Raw genomic sequence first — 25,875 nt, forward strand, 5'->3', positions numbered from 1 at the left:
CCTTTCCTTTCCTTTCCTTTCCTTTCCTTTCCTTTCCTTTCCTTTCCTTTCCTTTCCTTTCCTTTCCTTTCCTTTCCTTTCCTTTCCTTTCCTTTCCTTTCCTTTCCTTTCCTTTCCTTTCCTTTCCTTTCCTTTCTTTCTTTTCTTTCTTTTTTTTTTTTTTTTTGTCTCTGTGGCTTTGCTTCTGTTCCTCCCACCTGGAATGCCATTCCCTCCCTGTTTCAACTTACACACACCTATTCTTTCACGATCCAGGTCTAATGCCCCCTTCCCACTGCTTCAGGCCCCCTCCTCAGGAACACTTTAATATTGCATTTGCACATCCTCCTTTACAGGTTTCTAGTTTTAGCCAGGCGTGTGGGAACACTGAGCTCCTAAAGTGGGGGGACGGCACCTTGCTGGTGTCTTCACCCCTAGCCCTCACTGAGGACTTGCCACAGAAGCAGGGGCTTAGTAGCATTTGCTGAATGACTAAAGGAAGGAATGCATGCATGAATGAGGGACAGGACTATTAGAAATCATTGCATTAAGTGACCACGGAAGACATCTAGTTAAATGAGCAGTGTAGGGACAGAACAAGTTTTATTAAAAGGAAGGACAATTTTATAAAAAGAGGTAGACTATGACATGAAACTTCAAGAAAAAGACTTTTAACAATAAATGTGTCCCCAGATGTGCTAAGTAGTGACTCTAGGAATTACAGCAAATAAAAACATTAACTGGCCTTCCGATGCCCAAGTGCTGGACTAGGCACTGAAACCTCTAAATAAGAGGGCATCAAAGGCAATGAAAGTAATTCCAAAGAGGTTATGTATCAATTAACTCAGAGGCAGAAAGGTGACTGTGGATAAAGGGCAAGACTATCTTTAAAGAAATGAATCCACACTTAATAGGTAAGGGGTTTATTTGACTAACGACACAGCAGAAAGATAGTTGAAACTGTTAGCTATGAAAAGGTAAATATGTCATTCTTTATAGGAAGTAGAATAAAGAGGGACGCAGGGCACTCTGGGGACAATGAGAACACCAAAGATACTCTATTTACTGTTGAACCGATATGGAATCTAGTAGAAAATGAATAGCAAAGCCATAGGATAATAGCTATCTGTGGTTGCTCATTTCAGCCCATTTTGATTATATTTCTTCTGCAAATTAGTGTGACCCCAAAATGTTTTCAGGATTGTCCAACTTGTCCTAAATTCCATAAATAAACTCTTTCAGAGGATGCTGTTTTTTGCCATGTCTCTATTACGGTTCTTCACAGATGGACCATTTTTGTCCTTTCAAAGCCTAAGAATAACTCTCTCAGTTATCAAGACATACCCAAATCCAGTTCAGCTGCTCCTGTGGGATTCCAGTTAGTTTAGACACATCTGCTGAGATACACGCATTTGAATCCAAATGAAGCTTTTGTTTGATTATACATTTTGAACATTTATGGAGGTTTTTTGGGGGCCAAAATGTTTTTCATTTTTTGGCACTCCAAACAGAGATCTTCGGTTATAAACACTGCCTTCGGAGCACCTCCAGCAGAAATCCAATCTTTTCATGTGAACAGGTGCCTCAGGAAGTTTTTGGAAGGTTTTACACGGCATCAGCTTTCTGATTGGAAACTTTCTGAATGCACAGTCAAATTTGCCAAGGAGACCTTCAAACTTGCTTGAGCAGTTTTCACTCACACAGACATACATTCACACATACAGACAGCCCAAGTGAAAGCAAATCAGAGCGCTGTAAAACTGTAGGATCCTTCTTAAAGGTTAAATACCATACGCCACCAAATGGAACAAAAACAGATGCGTGACAGGAGAGAGAACGAACTAATAGCAAGAACAGAGGTGCAAATTCTTCAGGAGTGTGATGCTCCTCTTAGAGCACTACTGGACAGTTCAAGCGTCACATCCTCTCTGTAAAACGCTATCTCGCCCAGTTTCGAACGCGTACCCAAGCATTTGTGATTTTAAACACTGTACCTTCAGCATCTTGCTACCCATTCCTTTTACTCACAAACTTGTTCAAGCATTTATTTTGAAACACATTCTTCTCCAGCACAAATGGGCCAACCAGATTCAAATCCAGGAAGAGACAATACTACACTCTAAATCGGGTGCTTCGGCAAAGCCTGTATTTTACCTGATTCCCTACAATGTTTCTTTGCCAGTTTGAATATAAACTGGAAGGCGCAGACAGAGTAAAATAACTTTTTCAGCCTGAAGCCTGAAAAATTATTACCGAGTAAACTCACTCCCCCATTGGGCATGCCCGGAATTCAGAGGGAAATCTGCTTTCAAGTTGCTCCTATAGCCCTGGACCAGATGCTCTAAGGTGGCCAGGAACCTTTGTCTACACCCACTTAGCAGATTTCTGGCTCTTTATCAGGGACTAAGAAGTTTATTTGCAGAAATGAATCATTTCCTTCAAAATATCCTTTACCCTATTTACATGCTTGCATATCCCTTCCATTTTGTTTTCCCCCTACAGCTTTACTAAGGGAATTAATTATCTCGAAGAACAGGAACATACAGTAAGTACATCTGAAATCCAGGATGAGGCGCAGTATGTCATCTATTAGGCCTGGCTAAGACCAGCAGCTGATGCTAAATGGGAAGGAACATGCACCAAATGTTTTTTAATCACAAAGTTAGTAATTAATTGCTCTTTAAAATACATTTTATGCTTCTTTCTGTCTGTGTACATGAAATGCACATTTATTACATGCCAAAAATTACAACATTATGGTTTAAATGTGACTGGCACGGAAGTCCGGAAATCAGAGTTAATGTTCCCACGGCAACTTTAATTCTGTCCTTGTGCACATGTAGGGCCATAACAGTCTTCCGCTCCAGGATAATATGTATAGATGGTCTGGGGAGGGAAGCTAAAGACCCATATCCTCAACTGTAGTTACAGGAAAGAGACAAAGGGTAAAAACCGTGCTCCTTTCCACATATGTGGAGACAAAACAATGTCCCCATGCCCGGCGTTGTGTAATCAGGCAATGAAAGAGGCTGCTGTGGGGCTGGCACTCAAGGGGACAGTTTCTGTTGCTGTGGGAACCTGAACTTTGCATTTCCTGACTTTGGGGTAATTAAAATGTCAGCCTTAATGTGGCATTAATGGAGTTTGCCATAAAAAATCCTTTTTGTTTTGTTCTCTTAAAAAAATTGCTTAAAAGTTCAAACTGAACCAAGTGTACTAAAAATTTTAATCTTGGGGACTTGGCCTGGTGACCGCGGGGGGGTGCGGGGGGGGGGGGCAAAGGGTTGGGAGGGGGCGACCGATGAAGGTAGAAGGCCAGAGAGAGAAAGGAAGGGCCCACAGTCTCCTCAGACAGTGCTCAGCCCCTGCAGAGTCATGCTACCTCCAGAGCTAAAGTTAAACCCACCCACACAACAGTTTGGTGATGTGTAAAGGTTAAATTAAAAATAAATAAAAACTGTTAATGCATAAGTGCATCTTGGCAAGGACACAAAAAATGAGACAGCCTGCTGAGGCCAGTGCAGAACACCGGAAGGTAAGTCACCGCGGCTGTCAGCTTCCAACCGCACAAAGACATCAGAATAGGTGGGTCTAGGGCCGACAGTCGGGAGCACCGCCAAGGGGGTAGAAGCGCTTCTCCCCCGGATGGGAGCCTGATCTTGGGGAAAACAAAGTGGAAGAAGCAGGCGAGTCGTAGTTCTGGTCGAGTCTGTCACATGTGCACGACTGTGACGTGCCACAGCTTGATAGTTGTCAAGCTAGGGAGGGCTTCATCTGCTCTGCTGACTTGGTTTAGGCCTGTTTACGAGTCTGAAGAGAGCTTGGCTCAGCTCTTCCTCAGCCTGTTCCCCGGCAGGGAACTGTTCTGTCAGACACCTAGAGCTTTTGTACCCTTCGCATTCCAAAACGCATCTCAACGCCTCGCGTTCTCGTCACGGGAGTTTGTTTACCGCTGGATTTTTAGAAATGGTGAAGAGGCCACCAGCTAGGAGGTCACGGGGGAATGTCGCTAAGAAGTCACTGTCAGTGGGTGTGCCGTGAAGCAGCACACGACTCCGTAGCAATATTTACCTCACCATCGCACAAGGGGAAGCACTCCTCAACCCTATTCCTTCTTGTTTTGGACACTTCTGGGATCTCTGGCAAAATCTGAAGTGGCTCGGCAGGCTAAGTAGCTGGATGAGAATTTTAGGGGTCAGACTTGTCTAAAACATTGGCCTGTGTCCTTCGGATGTGACAACACTAGGTCTCACCCACCCTTACCGGTTCGCAGGCGGCAGAGCCGACTCTTCTTTTGTGGGGACGCTGATCTACTGTGTTTTAGAACTCCGTCATCAGTATGAGTGGTTGCACATTTTCAAGAATGCCACTTATGGGCTTGGAACCGAGAATTCAGGCTGCTCACAGGGAGAGCAAATCCATAAACATCCCGCAGTATCTGAATGGGTTAACTACCGAGCAAGTCATTCATCTACTGAAGTGTCAATTTTCTCAGTTTTCTCATCCGTAAATTGGGAAGAATTACAATGACTGACAGGAAATGGGCATTAGAGCATGACTAAGAATAATTTTGCTAAACACATAAATAAAAAGGTGCTATAAAAATTCAGGCACTTGTGAAAGCTTGGAACACCACACACTGGTGGAATGTTTCTGAAGTTAAAGAGACTAACAAGTCAAGGGCACTATTTTTAAATGCCCCAAATCTGTTAGTTCTAAATAGGAACAGAATATTTTACCTTAAAGAAATTAGGCTTTTAAATTAATCTATGGTAAGAATGACATTTGAAAGTAAAAAAAAAAAAATCTTCTTGAATGCAAGAAGAGCATCCAAAAAATTTAACAGCTTAAAATAAACCTCTTTCCTGTCTTCTCTCAAGCAATCTCCAAATGGACAGATTTCTGTGAATCTTTCCTAAAAACAATTTTCTTCTAAGTGTAGGCTCAAATCAGGACAAACTACGATCCAAATATATTTGGAGAAAAGTATAATCGATTTCAACAACAGGTTAGGACAGAGAGGACGTACATATCTTAATGGCAAAATCAGAATGACTTTCTACACAGCCGGAGATGAGGTGTCTCCTCCCTATCTGTTCTCCTTCCAACTGCATTCAGATACCTCACTGTGAGCTCTGATCTCCTGGCTCCCTCTGGGTCACTTCTGAGCTGTGTGGCAGCATCACGCTCATACAGTTTCTTGTTCGTATTCCAGGCTGATGCCGAGACCTGGCTGGAGGATGCTTATGGTAAAGTACAATAAATGAAGCCTGGTGCCTTCTCTATTCAGCAAAACATTCATTTTGCTGCAACAGGGGATTTCTGGGCTAAGGCCATTCTATGTAATCTTCCCCATAAGGTGTGGCAGAAAGCCAGGCGATGAAGGTGTGTGTGCAGGAGCTCCAGGCCCTTCTCCACAGGAATGGGCTACCTTCCTGATAGGTAGGGACAGCGTGCACATGCCTGTGGGCGCTGTGCCATGCTATTTTCCAATTCTTCCTGTAATTACTATTAGGCTGGAGACTGCCAGGCAAGAAGGGCCAAGGATGTTACTATTACAATGCTCCACAGAACACAGTCCTTGCTCCTGATCCCCAGGTTCTCTACAGAGGCAGCAACTTAGTACAAATCACATGGGCTCTAGACAGTCGGATCCCGTTCTTTCTCGTTTCACTTTCTAGTGACAGCTGGAGCAGGGTCTCAGCCCTGCCACCACAAGAACAAGCTCCTTTCACCCCAGCCTCAACCCCTGGGGTTTGTCCCTTTATTTAAGGCACTATGATGATGAAGCAAGTAGGGAATGGAATCTCCCAGACGCATCCACTTCTTGCCCACTTTGCAGAGTTTTACATTTGTTTTGTCATAAAAATAACAATAGGAGATCTAGACTCTCATTTCCTAATTAATAATGCTTGTGTTCGTGGACAGGATAAATGGAGTCCCTTTTTGAAAACAAAACTATCTCGATCTTATTCTTCCTCCTTCTAAAGAAGAACATGCCAGCTCTTTGCCTGTTACTAGACAGGTATGTATGGAAATCAGTTCAGAATACTTGTTGGGTATCTTCAGACCAAAAGAAATATTCTTTCAGATCGGACCCCAAAATTATTCCATTCCTTTCTTTTGTCACCACACATGTTCCTTTCTCTTTGAAGTATTGGGTTACACTTCAAAAAGAGAAAAGCTCCCAAACATGATTTATCAACTTTCCTAAAATAGAATTTGAAGAAGTGACTCCCAGATTAGTGGGAAGACAGCAAAAATAAACAGCAATGGAGTGATTTCAATGGCGACGATCTCATTAAGCTGCCCATTTCCAAATTTAGCCTGTAGGCAGTTTTTTTTAATTAAAAAATATTTTTAACCTGAATTCTTATTGGCTACGTGAAGTCTGGGTGGATTCTGAATTCTTGGAAGCCATTCTCTTTTCTTCTGTAAATTTATGCTATCCTTTAACCACTTCAAAATAAATTAAAAACTGGAAGGACGGAAATTCAGCCAAGCCAAATGAGACTCCAAAAACTAATGCAAAGCTGACTTGTATTATGTAATTTCAAAATGGATGTTTCCTGTGTCTAACTCGCTTTTTGAGGTCCATATTTGGTGGTTCAGTTTAGTCATGGTGGAAGTGCTGTTATTCAGATCGCAGGGACAAAAGAATAATTAGAAAACAGTAACCCAACTTTTTTTTTTTTTTTTTGAGTGAACGTTACGAGAGAAAATGTGGTTCATGTAATGAATCAGTCTTTTGAGGCCAAGTGGCTGGACACCTGGTTTCAAAATACACTCTAGCTTTGAAAATATAGACGTTGGCTGAATCAAAATGGAGGCAAGTTCCTTTTGACTACTCTACAAGACCAAACGGAAACGGCTTGTTCGAAACGCAAAAAAGGCCAGAACCCAGGGGAGAAGCACGCTCCAAGCACCGCTAAGACACCATCACCTTACTGGTGTACTCACAATCAGATGACCCGGTGTGAGCGTGAGAGTTTGTCAGTGAATGTGTTGAGTGGATGAGGGCTGGTTCTGGAGACAAAACAGCTTCAAAGTTCAGGCAGGGAAGGCCCGGCTTGGCGCTGGATCCACCCGGCTGAGTAATCTCATTCTCCTCAGATGCCTTCTGGTTTTCAGCTGTCTTGGGTTTCTTCCTGAAAATAAACAAAGGGCCCTTTGAAGGAACTGACTGCATATTTGGGAAAAGGCATTTTTAGAATCTGTTAAAGATAACTTGATTTTTTTTTTCTGAGGGGGGATGGGAGGGAGTCCAGTATGTCCCTTGTTTTAAAACAAGCTGATTCTTGTTTTTTTCCCTCCAGTAATGGCCTAACTGGGAACACATGAAAGCATATGGGCCAAGCAAACAGCACCACATTTGGACTCTGTTGGCTGCATAAAAAGACCCTGTCCCAGAACTTTAGACAGATTGAGCTACGTATGGCTGACATTATCCAAGAAAGCATCCTTTTTTCCCCCTTAAGAGTTTTAACATGGTCTGGAAAAATACTAGTGGAGGTTTACCGTTCTAGCATTTGTCAGGAAGCTTAGACACAGGACCCGTGGAGTAATGGGAGGAGCACTGGACTGGGAGTCAGGAGACTTGAGCTATGGTACTAGCTGTGCCTCTAACTTGCTGTGTGGCCTTGGGCACCTCACTTCACCTCTCTGGGCTTCAGTTTCCTCATCTGTAAAATAAAGGGCTTGGATTAGAAGGCCTTAAAGGTTCCTTCCAGCTTGAAGTTTCTATTCATGGAACGCATTACGGAACAATCAACTTTCTTGCTGTTATTAGATTTTACTTTAGATTAACACATAATTTCCAATCACAATCTAAATTTGCAGGCTGTATAGATGAGAGGGTAGTGATAGAGGTTTTTGTTAAAGTAGCAAATGAAAAGTGAAAAGATGAGCTTAGCTTCTAGCAGGTAAAGCGGTCAGGTGTCACACAGAGATCCTCTATTCCAACTCCTTACTCATCCAAAGCTGAAGATTCTCTTTGTTTGTTGATTTAGTACATGACTCTGGAGTATGGGAGTGTGACTGTGTGTTTGGGTAGGGGGGGAGGAAGAGATGGGTGAAGTGAACTAGAAAGTAATTACTGCCCACTGCTGCTTGGGGTCAGGAACAGGAAGCAAAAGAGCTCAGGTATGGCTCGGATCTGGCGTCCTCCCCTTCTGGGATGATGAAACTGACATAAACACAGAAATACTTAGCTTACACTGCATGTACCCTAGGTCCCAGCCAAATTGGGTTATTAGTCATACCCTGAACATGCCCTCCAATTTCCTTGGCTTTGTGCCTCTTTCTATCATTATGTGGATGGTGACCAGAGAAATTATTTTATATTTTGGTGGAAGACTGTGTGTGCAACAGAATTTGTTGTAAGTAGCTTTGTTTCCATGTTTTTCTTGTTTCTATAAGCCTGGCAATGGACTTGTCATACAGAATATTTTGTATTGGAATTTGTTGTACGGGGTAGTTAAATCTGCCCTCGCAGAATATGGTGTTATGATTAGCATGCTGTGTTTCTGGTCCAACAGGTTGTGAAATCAAATCTGCTTTTTCAGAGGGCAGGAGGTAGAGATGGCATGGTAAAGATGAAGAGAGAGGGGAAGCTTGCAGACATATTTTTCAGTATGGAGGAAGCCGATATAAGAGAAGCAACAAATTGCAGTGCTTTACCAACTGTTTGTTGGGTGGGTGACTATGGAACCGACCCCCAAGTCTTGAGTGTCTGCATGGACCTCCACGGGCCTGGTTTCTGGTGTTCAGTTTAAGAAAATATCCAAGATCAACGTCTCCAAAGCTCAACTCTTTTTTAACCTTGGAAACCGGTGCCCCCTCTCAGGCCCCTCCCTATTTCCATCACTGTTGTCTGTCACCAGCTTTGTCATTAGGTTGGAAACCGTAGGTGAGCAACACCTTCCCCTGCCTTAAAGCCAATTCACCAAGTCCTGACAATTCTGTTTCCTTCATATTTTTTCACATCCATGTTTCCTTTCCATTTCCACTGCTCTCACCTTAACACTTTTATTTAGACTGTTGTTTATTTACTGGCTCTCTATCCTCCTTGACCCCTCTGAGAAAACCAAGTTAGTCCAGCACTGCAAATGAGTTCTATATATGTTCTAGCTAAGCTCACATGCCCTATACGTTGGCTACACAGGACTCTCAGAGTCCTTGAAAATTCCCAGAATGTCTTGGGGTATCTACATCCTTGGCTCTACATCTTTGTTCGAGTTAGTTCCCTTGCTTTGAATGTCCCTTTTATAACTCTGCTGAAATCATATTTATCCTTCTTACTTATTAAAGGTCGTCTCCATCTTGTAACTGTCTTGATTTACCTCTACCAGATAGAATGTCTTTCTCTGAAATTCAACTCCGTCCCACCTTTTTCTGAAATTCCAGAAAAATGTTTACTTCTCCCTATTTTACTCACTAAATTTTGTTTCAATAACAGTTATTTATATGGTTATCCCTCCCATGAGACTGTAAACTCTCTGAGAAAAAATGTCTTAGTTATTTTTTAATTCCCTATGTTCATCCTTTCTTTCCTTCCTTCTTCCCTCCCACCATTCATCTAGTCACATATTCATCTCAAAATACGATGCACCTATGATGTGCTAGCGTAGGGTAGGGAACACAGCAAGCCTGGCTGCTCTCCACCCCGAGTTTGTTCTCTAGTGCATACTGTTAAGCAGAGTAGCTTAGACAAAGCTGTCATTCAATGTTTGTTTGTGGATGGAGTGAAGCGGAATTGAAATCAAGGTATATTTTGAGAATAGTCATAGTCTAAATCCCAATTAAGTTTCCCTACTCTTTTTGTTTCATTTTTATTTATTAGAGAGAGAGAGAGAACAGACAGAGAGTGAGAGGGAGAAGCAGACTCCCCACTGAGCAGAGAGCCTGATGCGGGGCTCAGTCCCAGGACCCTGGGATCACGACCTGAGCCGAAGGCAGACACTTAACTGACTGAGTCATCCAAGCACCTAAGGTCCCCTACTCTTTATGCAGCAGTGAAATCTACCTTGACTGGCTGCTTTTCCTTTGAATCCATGAAGGGCATTTGATAAGAGTAGGACCGTTTTGATAAACAAAGCTGGGCTGGTCCTCATGAGTCCTTTAAATATCAGGATGAAATACTAATGGTAGATATCACTTAACAGAAAAACGATTTCTTTCTTTTTAAAAAAAATATTTATTTCTGATGCTTATAGACAAGGCCTCGGCTAGTTTTGGATTTCTGTTTCAGGAAATTGAAAAAGCCCTCTTTCAAACATGAGTACATGACCAAACAACCAACATTACTCTTTTAACACTGCAACAATGGTACTGTTCTTCCCTAGATTTGATCCTGCTTCCTACCTGGCATCTTACACCACACTATCCGGTTTGTTGTCTCAAGGATCACCTATGGAGAACACTCGCAGGACAGAGGCATTGGGAGCCACCTCCACAAAAGGAAAACATTAAAAATTCCACCTTCCACCTTACTCCCTCATTTGCTTATCCTGATACCACTGGGCTTTTCCCAACTGCACATATAACAGAGAGCCACTCACTGTCCTTAGAAGCAATTCATTTCCCATCTCACCCTCTCTGATAGTTTTGTTGGACTCCTTTTTCTGGAGCCAAGAAACACTGAAACATAGCAGCAGTCTGTCTAGACACGCACAGGTGCTGTTATGTTGACGCCGTTTTTGCAGTTCATAGTTTATTAAGGAGTAAAAAGCAAGTCCTGTCGTAATTAATTGAAAATACCTTCTTTGGTTGTGCAAAAAGAATTATATAAACATGGCAAGTCTGTCCAAGCCTCTGTGGCTATGCATTATTCCCTGGAGCCTTTAGAGGGCAGCAGCACACAGGCTACTCGGGGCAGCACGGCAGAGAGGCAAACTCCCGACCGACCGACCAGACCAGAACCTTCCTCCTGGTCACCATGCCAAAGGTTGGTTTGCCAAGCTCTGGCCGCTCAGCCTCTTTCTTTCTTTTCAGTTCTCATTCTCTCTCTCTCTCTCTCTCTCTCTGTCTCTCTCTCTCTCTCTCCTCCCTCTCTCTCTCCTCCCTCCCTCCCTCAATGTTAAAATTATACACTCTGATGAAGTCGCCCCTCAACCGGAAAATGAAAGCTCCAATGAAAAAGTTAGACAAGCCAACAACAACAAAGAAAGAAACCGGGAGAAAGGGGAAAGGGGGCTGGTGAGGGGGAAGGATCTAAGAACAAGAAAAGGGCAGATGTTTCGTAAATATATGCAAAGCAAAACTGGGTGTACCCTGAACACTTCCACAGAGAAACAGACCAATCATTGTGCTCTTCCTCCCACCACACTGGTGGAGCCCTGCATTCAAAAAAAAAAAAAAAAAAAGTGTGGCTGCAGGCACCTGCCTTTCAACGGTCAGTTCTGACAGTCTCACTGAATATCTCCCAATTGTCCGAAGAGAACAAAAACATTTTCATCTCCCCACTGCAACACTGCAAACACTTCTCTTATGAGAAAAAGGGCTGCTTCAAGAACTGGAAAGGCGTTTTAAGGTGACTGGTGGCTGGTTTTTAACTCTCATTGTGCTGGTCCTGGCAACAAGTTTTGGGCTGAAACATAGCAGTGAGAGAGGTTGCGGCTGATGTTGGCTCTCTCCTTACTAGACATATTGCATGTGGAAAGAAATATGCATTGAAACATATTGATGAGATGGTAGGTATTAGGCATGTTAAATGCGTGGAAATTAACCAGATCGGTGGCATTTGATGTATATATTTCACACTTCTTTGCACATATTGCACACATACAGTGATGGCAATGCTTTCTGCAACATATGGAAAATAAATATTTTATCTGTGTGAGCTCTTATCAGGCTCCTGGGGCTGTTGAGAGGAGAGTGCTCTCTTCTATCTCCCTCTCCTAATTTTCTCTCTTCACTGCCCCCCGCCCCCCTCCCGCCGCCTCTCCTGCACATTAACATGCCTTCCACTTATCAGCCTGTTGGATAGAAAAGAATTAGTCAGAACCTCCTTTTGATAAATAATTACTCAGTCATTGAATCATGACAATTTAGACCCACGATGCCCTCCCCCCCCCATTTTTTAATTTTTGAATGGTAACCATTTCTTTATTCTCTTTCCCAACAAAACATTGAAAAGGCTCAGGAGAGTGTTTGGTGAGAGGGGAAGAGAGCAGAGGTGTAACACCCCCTCCAGTGGGACCCAGCTCTACCATCAAGTAGTTTGTGGCTTGGGAGATGACTGTGCATCTCTGGGCCTCAGTGGAAATAATGGGGTAACAATACCTACCTCCTTGGACTGGTGTGAGGATTCAATGAGATAATTCATGTCAAGTGACTGGCAGAGCGATGACACATGGTCAGTGCTCAATGATGGTAGCTCTGAGATAGCATCAGTTCCACGGTTTTCGTCAGCGATAAGGAGGCACTTCCTCGACCTTAGTAATCTTTTTTAATGTCTAGACTTTGGCAGGGGCAAAGGGTGGTCATTGTAGCAAGGCCGAAAAGCATGTAAGGATAAGCAGTCTCTTCTTCAGCACCTTGATCTTAACCATATCACTGTATCACCCTCCTGACACTGTCTTTCTATTCACGTGTTTGTCATTGCTGAGGCTACACCAAGAGCCCCTCTCGAACTTGAGGGTCAAGCAAGCTACACTTGGGCCATCAAAGCCCACAAAACCTGGGCACCATGGCCTATGCGTCAAAGCCAACCTTTGGCACTCACGCTTATCATGTCTCCTTACAATTTATCCTTTTACTACTTGGTCTAATGTAGACCAATTTAGGATGTTTTCGTAATTAAAACATTTTATTCTCTCAATTTTTTTCACCTTCTTGGCAAGGCCGATTTATAATGTTTTTCAGTGTATTTCTCCCTCGCTGTATCAGTCAGGATCCTGGCAAGAAACAGCTGGCACGCTCAAAGGTTTTAGCTGGAGAGAGTTTAATGTAAGGACTGTGTAGTGAGGTACAGAGGAGGTAGTGGGGTGCTCAAGGCAGGGTGAAGCACCAGGGCTAGCAGCGGTGCAAAGCTGTGAATGTCAGCTTTCAACTGTTAAACCCAAGGGGCAAGGAAGGCCTTACATTCTCAGTCTAGTCAGAACGGCAGTTGGGGGCGGAGGCTGGACGAATCAACACCCCGCCCTCACTCTCCTCCTACACAGCCTTCGCTGATGTTCCTTTAGGCCAAATTCAAAGCGGGAGAGAGCCTGGGAGTGCAGTCCAGAGAGGCCGGCCGCCTGGGCCACATATCAGGGCAGAGAAGGGCTCCGGGGTTTTGTGTGTGTGTAGAGGGGAGACTAATTAGTGGACCTCTTCTTTCCCTTCTCTGTTTCTGTCACCCTTCCCTCTCAATTTTACTTTCTGGAAAGAAAGACACAGCAAAATAAAGTGAAGTCAGTTCTCTCAGCGTCCATGTACCCATTTTGTCTATTTGCCATTTATGCAGGAAGAAAGCTGAATGTGGGCTCCGTGAGAGCAGGGATTTTTGTGTGTTTTGTTTGTGGCCACATCCCTAGTCCACAGAACAGTGTGTGGCACATAGTAAATTGCCCAGTGAATTTCAGTTGGTCGAGTAAATACATTCACTTTTGCTGTGCCAGACATTATACCCGTATTATCTATTTAATTATCACAACAATCCAGATAAGTAGGCAGGGCTGCTGACCGTGGTTGTGCAAGTGGTGTGGCAGTGGGTAGGTTTCAAAATCTAATAGTTGTCTCCTCCCTACCTGCTCCCAAGCTTTGAGACCTGGTCCAGGGCACTGTCAACCCACAGGAAGGGCACATTTTTGTAACTAGTGCACATTTTTATAGTTTATTCACCTTATTGGTTTTGTACCTACCAGATGCATAAACTTTATTGTTGTTTCTTCTTTATATATGAGAAAGCCGAGTTTCTGAAAAGCAGAGCCTGCAAAGATTAGAGCCCAATCTATCCCTGGTAGGACCTGTGAAGCATGAAAGCAGGCACTGGTGTTGGGCACAGGTAAAATGCTTCCTAGGGAAGAAACAGATGCTCACTGGTGGGCCTCCCTGATTTTCAGGAAACTGTAGGTCCTGATTCCAGGGTCTGGATTTGAGTTCTCTGCAGGAAGGTAGGAGTGGTGAAGACTCTTTCCTCTTCCAAAGGCTACAGATCCTGGGGACCCTGGCTACACCCTAGCACAGCTGTGCTACTTGCCGCAGCATAGTTAACCTGTAATGCAGAGAAACCCAGAAAACCATCCAGACATGGGAATTTCTAAGGCACTCCTTCCACTTCAACTTGAGGAAGAAGGAAGGTGTCTATACAAGCAAGTTCCTTGCATGGGTATGGAGAAACTATTTTTGATCTTCTGTCATGTCTTTAGTCCCCAGTCCCTTGAACCCAATAGTACTGCAGATCACTCTGGTGGTCCCCATCTCCGTGCTGGCCAGGCAAACCTGCCTGTCACCTACACACCCACTGCCACTAATTACACTCCAGGTGACTAAAAGCATTAAAGGGGAACAGCAATGCAAAACAAAACAAAACAAAGACTCCAGCTTTGTCCCTTTGGGTATGATTTATGCCTGAATAGCTAAAGACATAGAAAATATGAATATGAAAATCCTACCCGAAGGCCTAACAGGGATGTTATTCTCCCAGGGTTAGTGTTTTCCAGCAACAGAGATGTCTATAAAACACCATCCCATGACCTGCCTCATACCGTATATAGGAAAACTTGAGAGTACAGCTAGAACGAGGTTTTGTCTTAAAATGTATAATTAAGTTATTTTGCATGCATAGCCTCTAAATAATTTAACTTTCTGGCTTTCTCAGTAAAAAAAAAAAAAAAGAGGCATCTCTTCATCTGTTACTTCTAGCAATGGTTAATGAATACTTGATATCAATCTTTCATAAGTCTTGTCCTGTAGGCATCATGCCCCTTAGCCCAACCTATTTGTGCACCTTGCCTTGTAAGGACTGTACTTCTCACACATAAATGCCTGATATTGAGGGAACTCAACCACATGCACAGAGCCGTGCATCCAGAGGGCAGGGCTGAGCTGGAAGCAATGGCTGAGAGATGTGGCTGAAGGAGCCCCACATCCCCAGGGAGGGTCTTGGCCCCCTAAAGTAGCAAGGAGGCAAGAGCACTGGCTCAGAGATGCAACTTAGACAACAGGGAGATGCCGAGGAAGACAGCTGGCCCTGGACATGACTGGGGTGCATGAAATGACAAGTAGCAGTGAGATTCAACAGAGTGGCACAGAAGGTAACAACGGGCCAAGAGATTGGGGGGTGGTGGGGAGCTGTGACTACTTCCGGTGAGGGTGCCAATGACCAAGCAGAACAGCACCAGTCCCTGCAAAGTACACCTGGATCCGGCCCACACAGAGGTCTGGCAAGGAGGGCATGCTGCTGCTCAGGGCAGGCGCTGCAGGCTGGCAATTGAGGGCCACGATGGGCACCTCAGCACTGAGTCTCGTGACCTCACTGCGCTCAAGACATGAGGCCATCTAAAATTGCATCTGCATTTACAACTGTGTGAGGTGGGGTTTTTGTTGTTGTTGTTGTTGTTGTTGTTTTAATTAAACTAAGTGAACTGAGAAGCCTTTCATTGGAGGCTTAATGTACTCACAGTAGTTTCCAAAGAAATGGTGTCACTCTTCAGGTAAATCACTCCAAGGCTTGGGCCTAGTGCAGATGTTCATTGGGGCAGGGAACAGAGAGCGGCTGCATCTAGAGCAGACAAGGAAGAAAGAGAAGGCTGTTAAATGACAGGTGATGGTGATCTGTCACATTGACGGAGACAGAAGCGCGGGACTTGGGTGACAGTCCGGTCCTGCACCTTTGCACCAGAGAGCGGCCCACCAGGGGATGCCGAGGCAGAAGAGAGGATGTTGCCTGGCCCCATTCTCAGCCTGAGTACCTGAGGGCGGGAGTGGCGTGAGATCTTCAACAGCACCCTGTCTGTGTGGACCGAGTGGATTTCGTGGTGGGTAGATGGGAGCCGAGGTGGAGGGTGGGGGAGGGGGCAGTGTCCCCCAACCTTGCCACAGCCAACGCTTCTGCTGATGTTCTTGACTCCACTGTTGTCTCTCCTGCTTTAGCGCCTAGTTCTTACCTGCTCTGAAAACACCGCTGACCTGGCCGAGTTCTGCGCTCCCGCTGGGCCTCTGCCCCTCACTACAAAGTCTCCGCCATCTCCCGTGTCCTCTAACAGCATCTCTCAGCCTTAGGGGCTGCAGGGCTGACCGCTGTCTGTCTCCAGCCTCGTACCCAGAGGTCCTCACCCAGGCCTTTCCCTTTTGGCCACACCAAGCCCTGATGACCACATTATTCCCAAAACTGTCCTCCCTTCTCACTGGGACTCCACATTATCTGACTTTCCTTCCACCTCAGCTCTCTCTTCTTCCTCCTTTACTGGCTCATCCTCATTCTCCTATTCCCTAAATGTAGATATTCCTCAAGATTCTCTTCTCAGTCTTTGCCTACACCCACCCTGCATGACCTCAACAATTACTTCTCCATAGAGAACACCCACATGGCTATCTTTAGTTCCTGTTTGTCTGCAGAGCTCCAGATCCACATTCTTAAAAACCTCTGGTTATTGGTTCATTCATTCATTAGCTCATTCATTCATTCATTCATTCAGTGTTTGCATTGCATCTATCAGGCACCTGGAAAAGATGAGTAAGACAGGGCCTCTATCTCTGAGAAGCTCACACCTCCATCAAATGTCTCACAGGCACTTCTAATTCAGAAAGTTTAAAACAGAAATCATTGTCTCTCCCTCAAAATATGTTCCCATTTCCTACCATCTTCACCCAGTTATTTGGTCCTACCATGGAGGAGTCATCTTCCATTCCTCCTTTTCCTTTGCTTCTCATATCCAATCAGCTGCCAAGAGACTGGAGGCTGTGCTTCCTCTATCAGTACCTACTTTCTCTCCCAACGCCTACTTATCCCCTTTGTCACCTGTGCCAGGACTTTTGTGATAGCCTCCCCATGGTTTCCCTTCTTCCAGGGTTCTTTTTACCTTCAGCTCATCCCTCACCTCAACATCACATTAATTTTTCTTAAGTACCATTCTAAACATATTCCTTTGCTCTTTGCCTACTGGACTAAATTCAAACTTCTCAGTTTGGCATTCAAAGCCCCTACGATATAGACACAGTCTAATTTCCACTCTTTACAGTCCATTCCACATTGCAGAGAAGTCCCACTCTTTTCCATCCAAATGCCATGTCATTTATGAAGCCTCTCCCAAAGGAAAGTGCCCTGGTTGAGTCCTCAAACACTTTCTGCACTACTCCCTTGGCATGTTCTATGGACTCTAACAATCATTTGTGTAATCTGGCTCCCCTCTCTATAAGCCCTAGGAAGCGGAGACAATGTTTACTTTGTGTGCCCTATAGTATGCAATGCCTTGCACAGAGATTTGTGCTTGGCTGATGTCTGCTGAACCAAAGTTAAAAGGAATCAAGATTCTTGCTTAGAGTCATGGAAACTGAGACTGAATTGGAAAGACCTGAAAGCTCATCGCCTTTCATTTTTCAGATGAGATTAAGGGAACTGACTTGCTCAAGGCCACATCCTTGCTCCTGGCCAAGCAGCAATAACTGATAGAAAAGGTCACAGATCTTTAAATATCCATCAGCGCTTGCTTGACACCAACAGACCCAGCAGACCATCCACAGTGACCAGGCCAGAGAGAGTGAGGGGTTCGTGGGGTACACAGCCAGCAAGGATACACTGGGGTCCAAAAGATAGAGAAATTTGTTTCACTTATTTACTTCAATAAACTGAAGTAATAACTATCCTTTTGTAGATAAATAATGTTAAAAAATGAGGGTGGATTTAAAAAACAAGGAAGCAAAAACCTCTTTAACACTGTCAGCAGAAACAATTATGACAATATTGCAAATACCACTGGGGTGATAAACTCAGGGTGAAAACCAGGATGAAGGAATTTCTCATGCTTTAGGAAAGCAGTGGGTTCAGCTGAAGTTCTTGGTGGAAACATGCCACAGCAATTCTACGGTGAAATTCTGACTCTTGTAAGCATAGGCCATTGGTGGTCCTGCTATGATGCGACCCATGTCTGTGCATCTTCTCCACGTAGTTTTGCCTGGGATCGATTCTATAAGTTTGTTTAAATTTTCACTGATTCTTCTTTCGCTGTATCACCAATTTACTTGAGGAAAATGCATAGACGAGTGCTCCCAAGTCTCTTCCCTTTTCTTCTCTTCTTTTCCTCTCATGATAGAGGTGTTCTTTGTTAAATCTCCTTTCTATCCTCATCCTCAAACAGAATCCTTTCCTCTCGCCCAGAGATGAGAAGCCCCCCCCCCGGCAAAAAAAAAAAAAAAAAAAAAAAAAACATGTGGGGATAACAGCGTTTACCTAGGTGAGAAAACCAGACTTTTCTAGGGAATCTCAGTAGTGTTTACTTGGCTAGAAAAGCTCAGTTCTTAAATGTTAGCCTCCAGCACAACAAGACTTCATCTGCCTCTCCCAGGTGAGTACTTACTTACTGTTACTCACCAGAGGAAAAACTTGGTACTACCAATCAGATTCTTTTTGGCCAGTGTGGGGGAGCCATGCTATGCACTGAGACATCCACTCAATAGCAACACCCCAGTAGCCACATAAACAGCAAATTGGGCTCAAGAGCTCTCTATAGTTCTTACTAAACCATCTTATGGCTGGACAGGTTATCAACACTTCACCAGACACAGTTTCCTTCTCTTTTCTCCCCCTGGCAGCTCCATTAAAATGATAAAGGATATCACTGACCGATATGTCTAGTACATTGCAATGAAAAATCACCTGGAAGCATACAAATCCATTGTGTAATTACAGAAGTGTACATTTTAAATATGCCTAACATTTGGTTTAAATTGTGCATTTTATAATTAAATGGAGACATAATCTTTCTGTCCTTTAATCAAACTCCTCCTTCCCAGCCCCACATCCCACTGCTGTAATCTTCCTTTCATTTTTTGGCAAACGGTCCCCTCTCCCCTCTCCTTACTTCCACGCACGCCTCAGCACACACCTAGGGGTCTATTAATCAGAACTACTGCCTAGTGTGTCATGTTTTATTGCTTAAAGGGTGGGTATGCTCTAAAAAAGACTCCGTGAAAATGACTTCATGAGGTTTCATATTTATTCTACTGCAATGACTCCCATATCCAATGTACACAGTTTTTAAGTCAAAAGATAATTCTGAGAGGCTGCTGGGGCTACACATTCTTCCCAGAGTCTGGAAATCCAGCTGTTCTCTCTGCCTCTTACATCATCACTGTAATAAAGAATCTGCTCTTGGAACCCAGCTGGCGACGTTCTTGATGGTGTCAGAGGCAGAGGAGACAGTGGGTCATTTCCATTCCAGTCTGTTTTATTGTTGACGTCTCTGCAGCTCTCTCTCGGAAGCCCTCAGAGAGCAGAGCTCTTATGTAACACACTGCCACACATCACTGCAAGGAATTTTCTGTGGAGGTCTCATTTCAGTGTGGCTCTTCTCATTCTTTGGAAATCACACCAAATCATTCTAAAATGACAGATGGGGCTTTCGTGACGAAAGCTTACAAAAAAGGTAATAGTAACAATAATAGCTACCATTTGTTAGATGTCTACATTTTGTCANTTCTAAAATGTAAGCTTTTGTGACCGAAAGCTTACAAAAAAGGTAATAGTAACAATAATAGCTACCATTTGTTAGATGTCTACATTTTGTCAGGGACTGCATGGGGGAATTTTTACGTGTAAATACATTCTCACTGAATCCTCAGAGCAATGTCATGCTGGAGGTATTAGCATGCCCATTTTACAGACGAGGAAAAGTGAGATAAAGACAGCTCAAGTATCCATTTTGTGGATAGTGAGGTCAGAATTCAAGGTCAGATCTGAGCCAGATCTCTCTGACTTTAAGACTTGGGGGGGGGGTTGTTTTGTTGTTGTTGTTGTTGTTGTTTTTTCTAACTATACAACAACTGTTCCAACACAGCATGACACATTCCTAGTTTCCACTGTGACCTTGGCACAAGAAAGACGCTTATGCTATTTCCATGATGATTCAGACTGGGAGCACAGACCTCAGGTGAAGGAACCTTTCAGAATCAGTAAGTAGAGCTCCTTTCTAACTCCTTTCTATCTGAAGATAAGAACATCTTTTATCGGTCTTCTCAGACTCTAATGAACAAATGAATCATGCAGGATTTCTGATTCAGCATGTCTGGGATTGAGTCTGTGATTCTGCATTTCTAGAAAGCTCCCAGGTGATACTGATGACACTGGGCTGGGTACCACAGGTCTTATGTCTGACACTCGCCTTCCTACTGTTTTCGAAGGAGCAGTTCAAGCTGAGTAACTTGGCTAACAGCTCACACGGCACGACTGGCTTCTGATTCTGGGCCAGTTTGTCAGGTCATCAGGCATTAGACAGAATTCAAGGAGTTTCTGGCATAGAGCACATTATGGAAAAAAAAAATGTACCTAGATCCCCCAGGGCTCTACTAACCCCCATTGGAAATTAAAATGATAATGTCTCTAACATGTAAAGTTCCTATTTTTTACATTATTGTTATTTTTAACAATAATTATCTGGTAATAATTCAAATAACACCTTTCCTCTGAGAGATTCAATGAGCTTTACTAACCTTAATTGTCTAACAGCAATTCCCAGGTGTAGATAAAGCTGTCTCAAAGATCACAGTAAATTTAAAATTGTTCCACTTTCCTCCTTTCTTTGCCCCAAATGTAGTGATGAATTAGTGGCAAAGGTTTACTAATTGGCAAAGACTCACTGTCTCATAATCTGAGGCATCAGAAATTTTGTAAAGGCAGGGTGAATCTAAGACATAATCAGCAGAGAGGTAGTGGTAGGGCACAAAATATTGGTAAGAGAAAGAAGGAGGGAGAGTTAAGGGGAATAAGAGGATGAAAAGAGAAAGTGATAGAACTAGCTGGATGACCTTGGATGAGACATTTAACCTCTATGTGGCTTAGCTATTCCATCTGTAAGAAAATGTAGATTTTATTATTTTTAAGGGCCCTTAAAACTCTAACAGTCCCCCGAGAAGAAAGACGTGGGAATTAAGTAGCTCATCAACCTGTTAAACCATTACACCTGTAAAGAAATCTATTTGACTTTTAACTTTTTAACTAATTACCTGAAATGAATTCCCAAGTCTACATCACTAACACCACCTCTCTGGAAAGTGGTGAGAAAAACCATTTAATGAAGAAGGCACCAAAGGCATCATGGCCAGACAAGCTAATCATCAACCCCATCTTCAGCTTTCCAGTGCTATAAGAAATGTTTTACTTTAAAATATTTTAGCTCCTTAAAAAAAAATTTAGCTCTTTAATTAACCACTAGTTAATACCCATGTCCAGAAGAAATACCTCTGATGGCTTGAAGACCCCTGGGATGGCCCTGCCAATAGAAGGTCCTGCTGTTTGTCACATTAAATCTATGTTAATTTTCTCCATAGAGACCTCTTGATTTCTCTTTGACAATTCACAAACTGTTAATAACACTTGCATGTCCCAGGAGACTTAGAGCTATCAGGTACAGTTGATTCTTGTTTTTAAAATAAGAGATCTTTGGCATCAGGTGACAGATATCTATTTCAATACATACATACATATCATATACACATATGTAGACACACATATACTGATGGTAATAATTTTTCTGGATTTAATGAATAACTGGTGATGGGAACTCCTTCTCTAAGTCACTTGACCCTGGAATCTTCCTGATCACAAAGCCTGCCACAGGTCCTGGTTATAACGTCATTTTAAACTATGTAATGAGGATTCCAACATGGACACGATTTATGGTACAGCACGTTATTTGTGTTATATCAAAGTTATCTATACCTTGCTTCTTGCACTGAGTATGTTTTCTGGACTAGTCATTATAGTTTGTGGCTAAATGGAGAAACAGGTACCAAGAAACATCAAAATGACATTACCCTGGAGAGCACACCGTCACGGTCTCCAAGGTAAACATCATTCTCCTTTTCCTGCTTCTATCACTTCCACAGGACCATTCACTAAATGCTCACTGGGTGGCAGGTATTGTACATGGCACTTGCCATACATTGTTTAACTTTCTTTCTTCCTTCCTTCTCTCCCTCCCTCCCTCCCTCCCTTCCTTCCTTCCTTCCTTCCTTCCTTCCTTCCTTCCTTCCTTCCTTCCTTCCCTCCTTCTTCTTTAAAGATTTTATTTATTTGAGAGAGAGAGAGACAGAGATAGCGACAGAGCGAGAGAATACAAGTGAGGAGGAGAGGGAGAAGCAGGCAGGGAGCAGGGAGCCCAATGCGGGGTTCAATCCCAGGATCCGGGATCATGACTGGCGCTGAGGGCAGACGCTTCACCAGATGAGCCACCCAGCCGCCCCTGTTTAACTTTATTTCTTATAAACACCCATTAGGGGGTCGGAATTTTATTTATTTATTTATTTATTTTATTTTTTAAAAGATTTTCTTTATTTATTTGACAGAGATAGAGCCAGCGAGAGAGGGAACACAAGCAGGGGGAGTGGGAGAGGAGGAAGCAGGCTCATAGCAGAGGAGCCTGATGTGGGGCTCGATCCCATAACGCCGGGATCACGCCCTGAGCCGAAGGCAGACGCCCAACTGCTGTGCCACCCAGGCGCCCCAGGGGGTCGGAATTTTAATCTGATTTTATAGATGAGAAAACTGACATTTAGGAAAGGTAAAAATATTAACTGTAGATCATAAAGCCAGGGGGCAGCAAAGCAGGGCTTTAAGGCCAGGTTTTAAGCACGGTGCTCTATGCCTTAATCCACACCTAGCTTGCGCTCTCCTGCCTGCATCCCACCCCTACTCAGTGAGGTCCTCGCGAGAGGTTTGTACTAGACTCGCCATCATGGTCCTCTGCTGCCTTCTTGAACCTGTTTTTAACTTTCTCCAAAACCTTCTGCATTTGATTTATTTTTTCCTCTCTATGTTGATTGATGCTTCAATATAAAACTCCATTTTCTCCATAGATCTTTTCTACTATCCTCTCCAGCTACTTTGTAGCCCTCATCTTTATTCCAGTGTACTCTTTCCAGGCTTCACATTTGAGATCAAGTATTCCAATCACAGCTTGAGAACTCCCCTTCCTCAATGCCTAAGGAATCCCCTTTTCTCCTGGCCCATTAGTTGGCTTCTGCTGGCTTCACTGGATGTCTTTGTCCAGCCTGACCTTACTCCATGATCAACCACTTCAACACTGTTCTCAATAACCCTCCAGATTTCCTTGCTCCCTGACCTTCTGTATACAGCGTCTTTTCTCATGTTCTTCAACCATGAATCCATATCACCACTTAACATTCTCTCCCGCTCTCAGTATAAAACCTGACACATGTATGTCATCTGGACCCTCACTTCTGATTAGGATTGCTTCTAAATACAAGCCTAGGGTAGTTTTTCTTAGTATGTCCTACTTTGTCAAGTAGATATCCATTCTCCATTCTCCAAGTATCCATTCTCCATTCTCTTCTTCAGTTCATGACCTTGCCTCCTACATTGGTAAGACAATCTAGACCACCAAGTGTGGTAAGCTTACTGGCTCTCATGTCCTTACCCAATATCTCTGAGCTTTCATCATTTTGTTTCCTTGATTTATCTATACCTCTTTCCACATTCTCTTCCTATCTTGGAGGTTACCCTCTTTACTTCTGATCTTTCTCCTTCCCTTGGTTCCATTAATGATATCATCTCTGTAGTCGATGACATATCCATTCATAATAGTACCAGATTAATCATCACAATACAGTGCTTTGTCCTGCCTTCAACTACTGCCCTTCAAAATATGGAGTCAAGGCAGCTTGGCTACCAGCAGCACAACATGCGACCCCCCCAAACAATGAATTCCATCTTTCCCATAAACTTCTTTTACTGCCACAGCACATAAGAGAACACAGTAACTATCCACCTCAGGCAAGTGCGCCATAACCAGGTATTAAAGGGCTTTGAGCTTTCAGATCAGATGTTATCTGAGGTTGGGTCTGAACAGGTTCCCTAAGAGTGAGTTCATAATGAGGCTAGGACTAGAAATTTTGTCTCTTGATGCCTGGTCAGGGAGTTCTATTATGTGAGAGAAGATAGTATGGCTTTCTTCCTCTAAACTGCAGCAACAAATGATTTTTATGTTTTAGCAAAAGAGGAAATGCATTTAATTAAAGTACAGTCTGTGAAGTATTTTGTACCTTCCTGGATAAAAAGTGTTATACAAACAAAAGATTTAGTTAAAAACTATTTATAAATGAGAATGTTTACTTATGTTTACTTTACGATAGGTAGAGACTGTATTATGTAATCTGTGAAAACAGTAGGATAATGGTAAAAATTCTGTAAGAGGAAATTCCGTGTTGGTCCTCAGTTAAGATTCCCAAGAATGTATTAGAGCATTTATTAGTAGTAGTAATCAATAAAGGAATATTTTTAGAGCTGGAATTTTTATTGTGGGAGTTAATTGGGTCAGTGAAGCTCTATGGCTTTGATATTTTCTGCCATGCTCCTGTTTAGAGTTGTCTTTCTGGACAATTTACACATTTGAGAGTGAAAGTGAATGGTGGACTGCCTTTTGGATGTGTGATAGGCTACCGGGTCAGGCTGCTGTTTTCTGAGAGCCGTGGACAGTTTCTATAGTAAAATATCTTAGTTTCTTCTTTTTGTAGTACAAAAAGGTGTTTACTTTAATGTTCTGGGTCAAGTCTGAGATCTCTGCATCTCTCCCCAGGATGTCACCTGTGGCAGAGACAGGGGGATACTATTGGCCGTGCATTACATTGATTTTGATACATTAAAGGTTATGCGGTATTTTCATACTTTCATGGACACTCTCTAAAAATGAGTTCCCCCCCATCATGAGTCACACAGATGAGAAGATTAAAGTGGGGGAGAAAGATTTAAGTGGTCCAGACAATGAACAGTAAAGCTTACTCTGAAACCTAGGTTTTCAGAAGAAAATCCCCCCCCTTTTTTTCCCCTAAAAATACCATGGCTGCCAAAGAGATCTGTGGCAAATCTGAGGAGCAGAGAACTAGGTGGAGAATCAGAAGATCTGCCTCGTCTTCTGGATCTGATAAGAACTAGCCAGCCGTGTGACCATGGTCAAGTCAATTTTTCTGAACCTTATAAAATCAAGAGCAAGGAATCAATGAATGGCGTAATTACCTTCCAGCTGTAAAACCTCTCACCTGTAAAACAGTATTGATTAAAAATGTGTGCTCTGCCTATCTTATAAAGTTGTGAGGCTAAAGTAAGCTGAGCATGTGGAAGTACTTTGCATTCTGTGAAGTACTGAATCATTGTAGTCTCAAAGAATGAGTACTGGAAGAATTAGGAATGGGTCCCCTGGGTGTGTGGGAGCTGACAGCCCGGTCCATTTCCATTCAGGTTTTGGGAGAAGCTGTCATAAATCAGTCAAATGCCACTCTGTCCCCTCCTTTCCCAGCCCTCTGCAGAGCGTCACTCGAGCAAAGTTACTTGAGTGGGTAAGCCAAACCTCCAAGTTCCAGAGGTTTCTGAGCCAGTGCAGATGACAATCCCTGTTCCTCCAGGTGTATTTGAAACACTGGGGTGACCCTGGGGACAGTATGTCCAGGGAGCTGGGCAGGAAGGTCAGACAGCACTGCTCCCAAGGCCCAGTTTTCTCTTGCATGCCTCTCCAGCCCACATGATTTTACCTGGCAGCCCCAGGAGACAGGAAAGACCCAGAAGGAGCAGGCGCCTCCTCTCCTGATAACCTAAGTGCTGCTCTGATTGAAAGGCACAGGGTATCAGCAGAATGGCTGTACCGAGTCGGCATTGATTTCTCCAGCCTTTGTCTGCGTCTGGTTTCTGTCTCGTTCGGAGGTGGTTACTGTTACTACAAGCGGCATGAATCATGTCTCTGTTAA

At 43.4% G+C, this 25,875-nt stretch overlaps 1 protein-coding gene across 32 annotated transcripts in view; it reads right to left on the reverse strand.

Moving 5' to 3' along the window:
• Positions 1-25,875, reverse strand: part of ZBTB20 (zinc finger and BTB domain containing 20) — a 761,796-nt gene that overhangs the window by 36,899 nt on the left and 699,022 nt on the right. For 30 of the 32 annotated variants that reach the window (XM_034659426.1, XM_034658883.1, XM_034658692.1 and 27 more), the window contains 3 exons: positions 15,585-15,685; positions 7,498-7,661; positions 6,940-7,127 (listed from right to left, as the gene is read on the reverse strand). In XM_034659426.1, coding sequence (XP_034515317.1) covers positions 6,940-7,127; positions 7,498-7,508 — 199 coding nt within the window. In that variant the 5' untranslated portion in view covers positions 7,509-7,661; positions 15,585-15,685. The remainder of the gene's footprint in view (positions 1-6,939; positions 7,128-7,497; positions 7,662-15,584; positions 15,686-25,875) is intronic. The other 2 variants (XM_034659530.1, XM_034659575.1) reach the window with 1 other exon arrangement.

This window comes from Ailuropoda melanoleuca, chromosome 1 (assembly GCF_002007445.2).
Source record: "Ailuropoda melanoleuca isolate Jingjing chromosome 1, ASM200744v2, whole genome shotgun sequence".
NCBI classification, from domain to species: domain Eukaryota; kingdom Metazoa; phylum Chordata; class Mammalia; order Carnivora; family Ursidae; genus Ailuropoda; species Ailuropoda melanoleuca.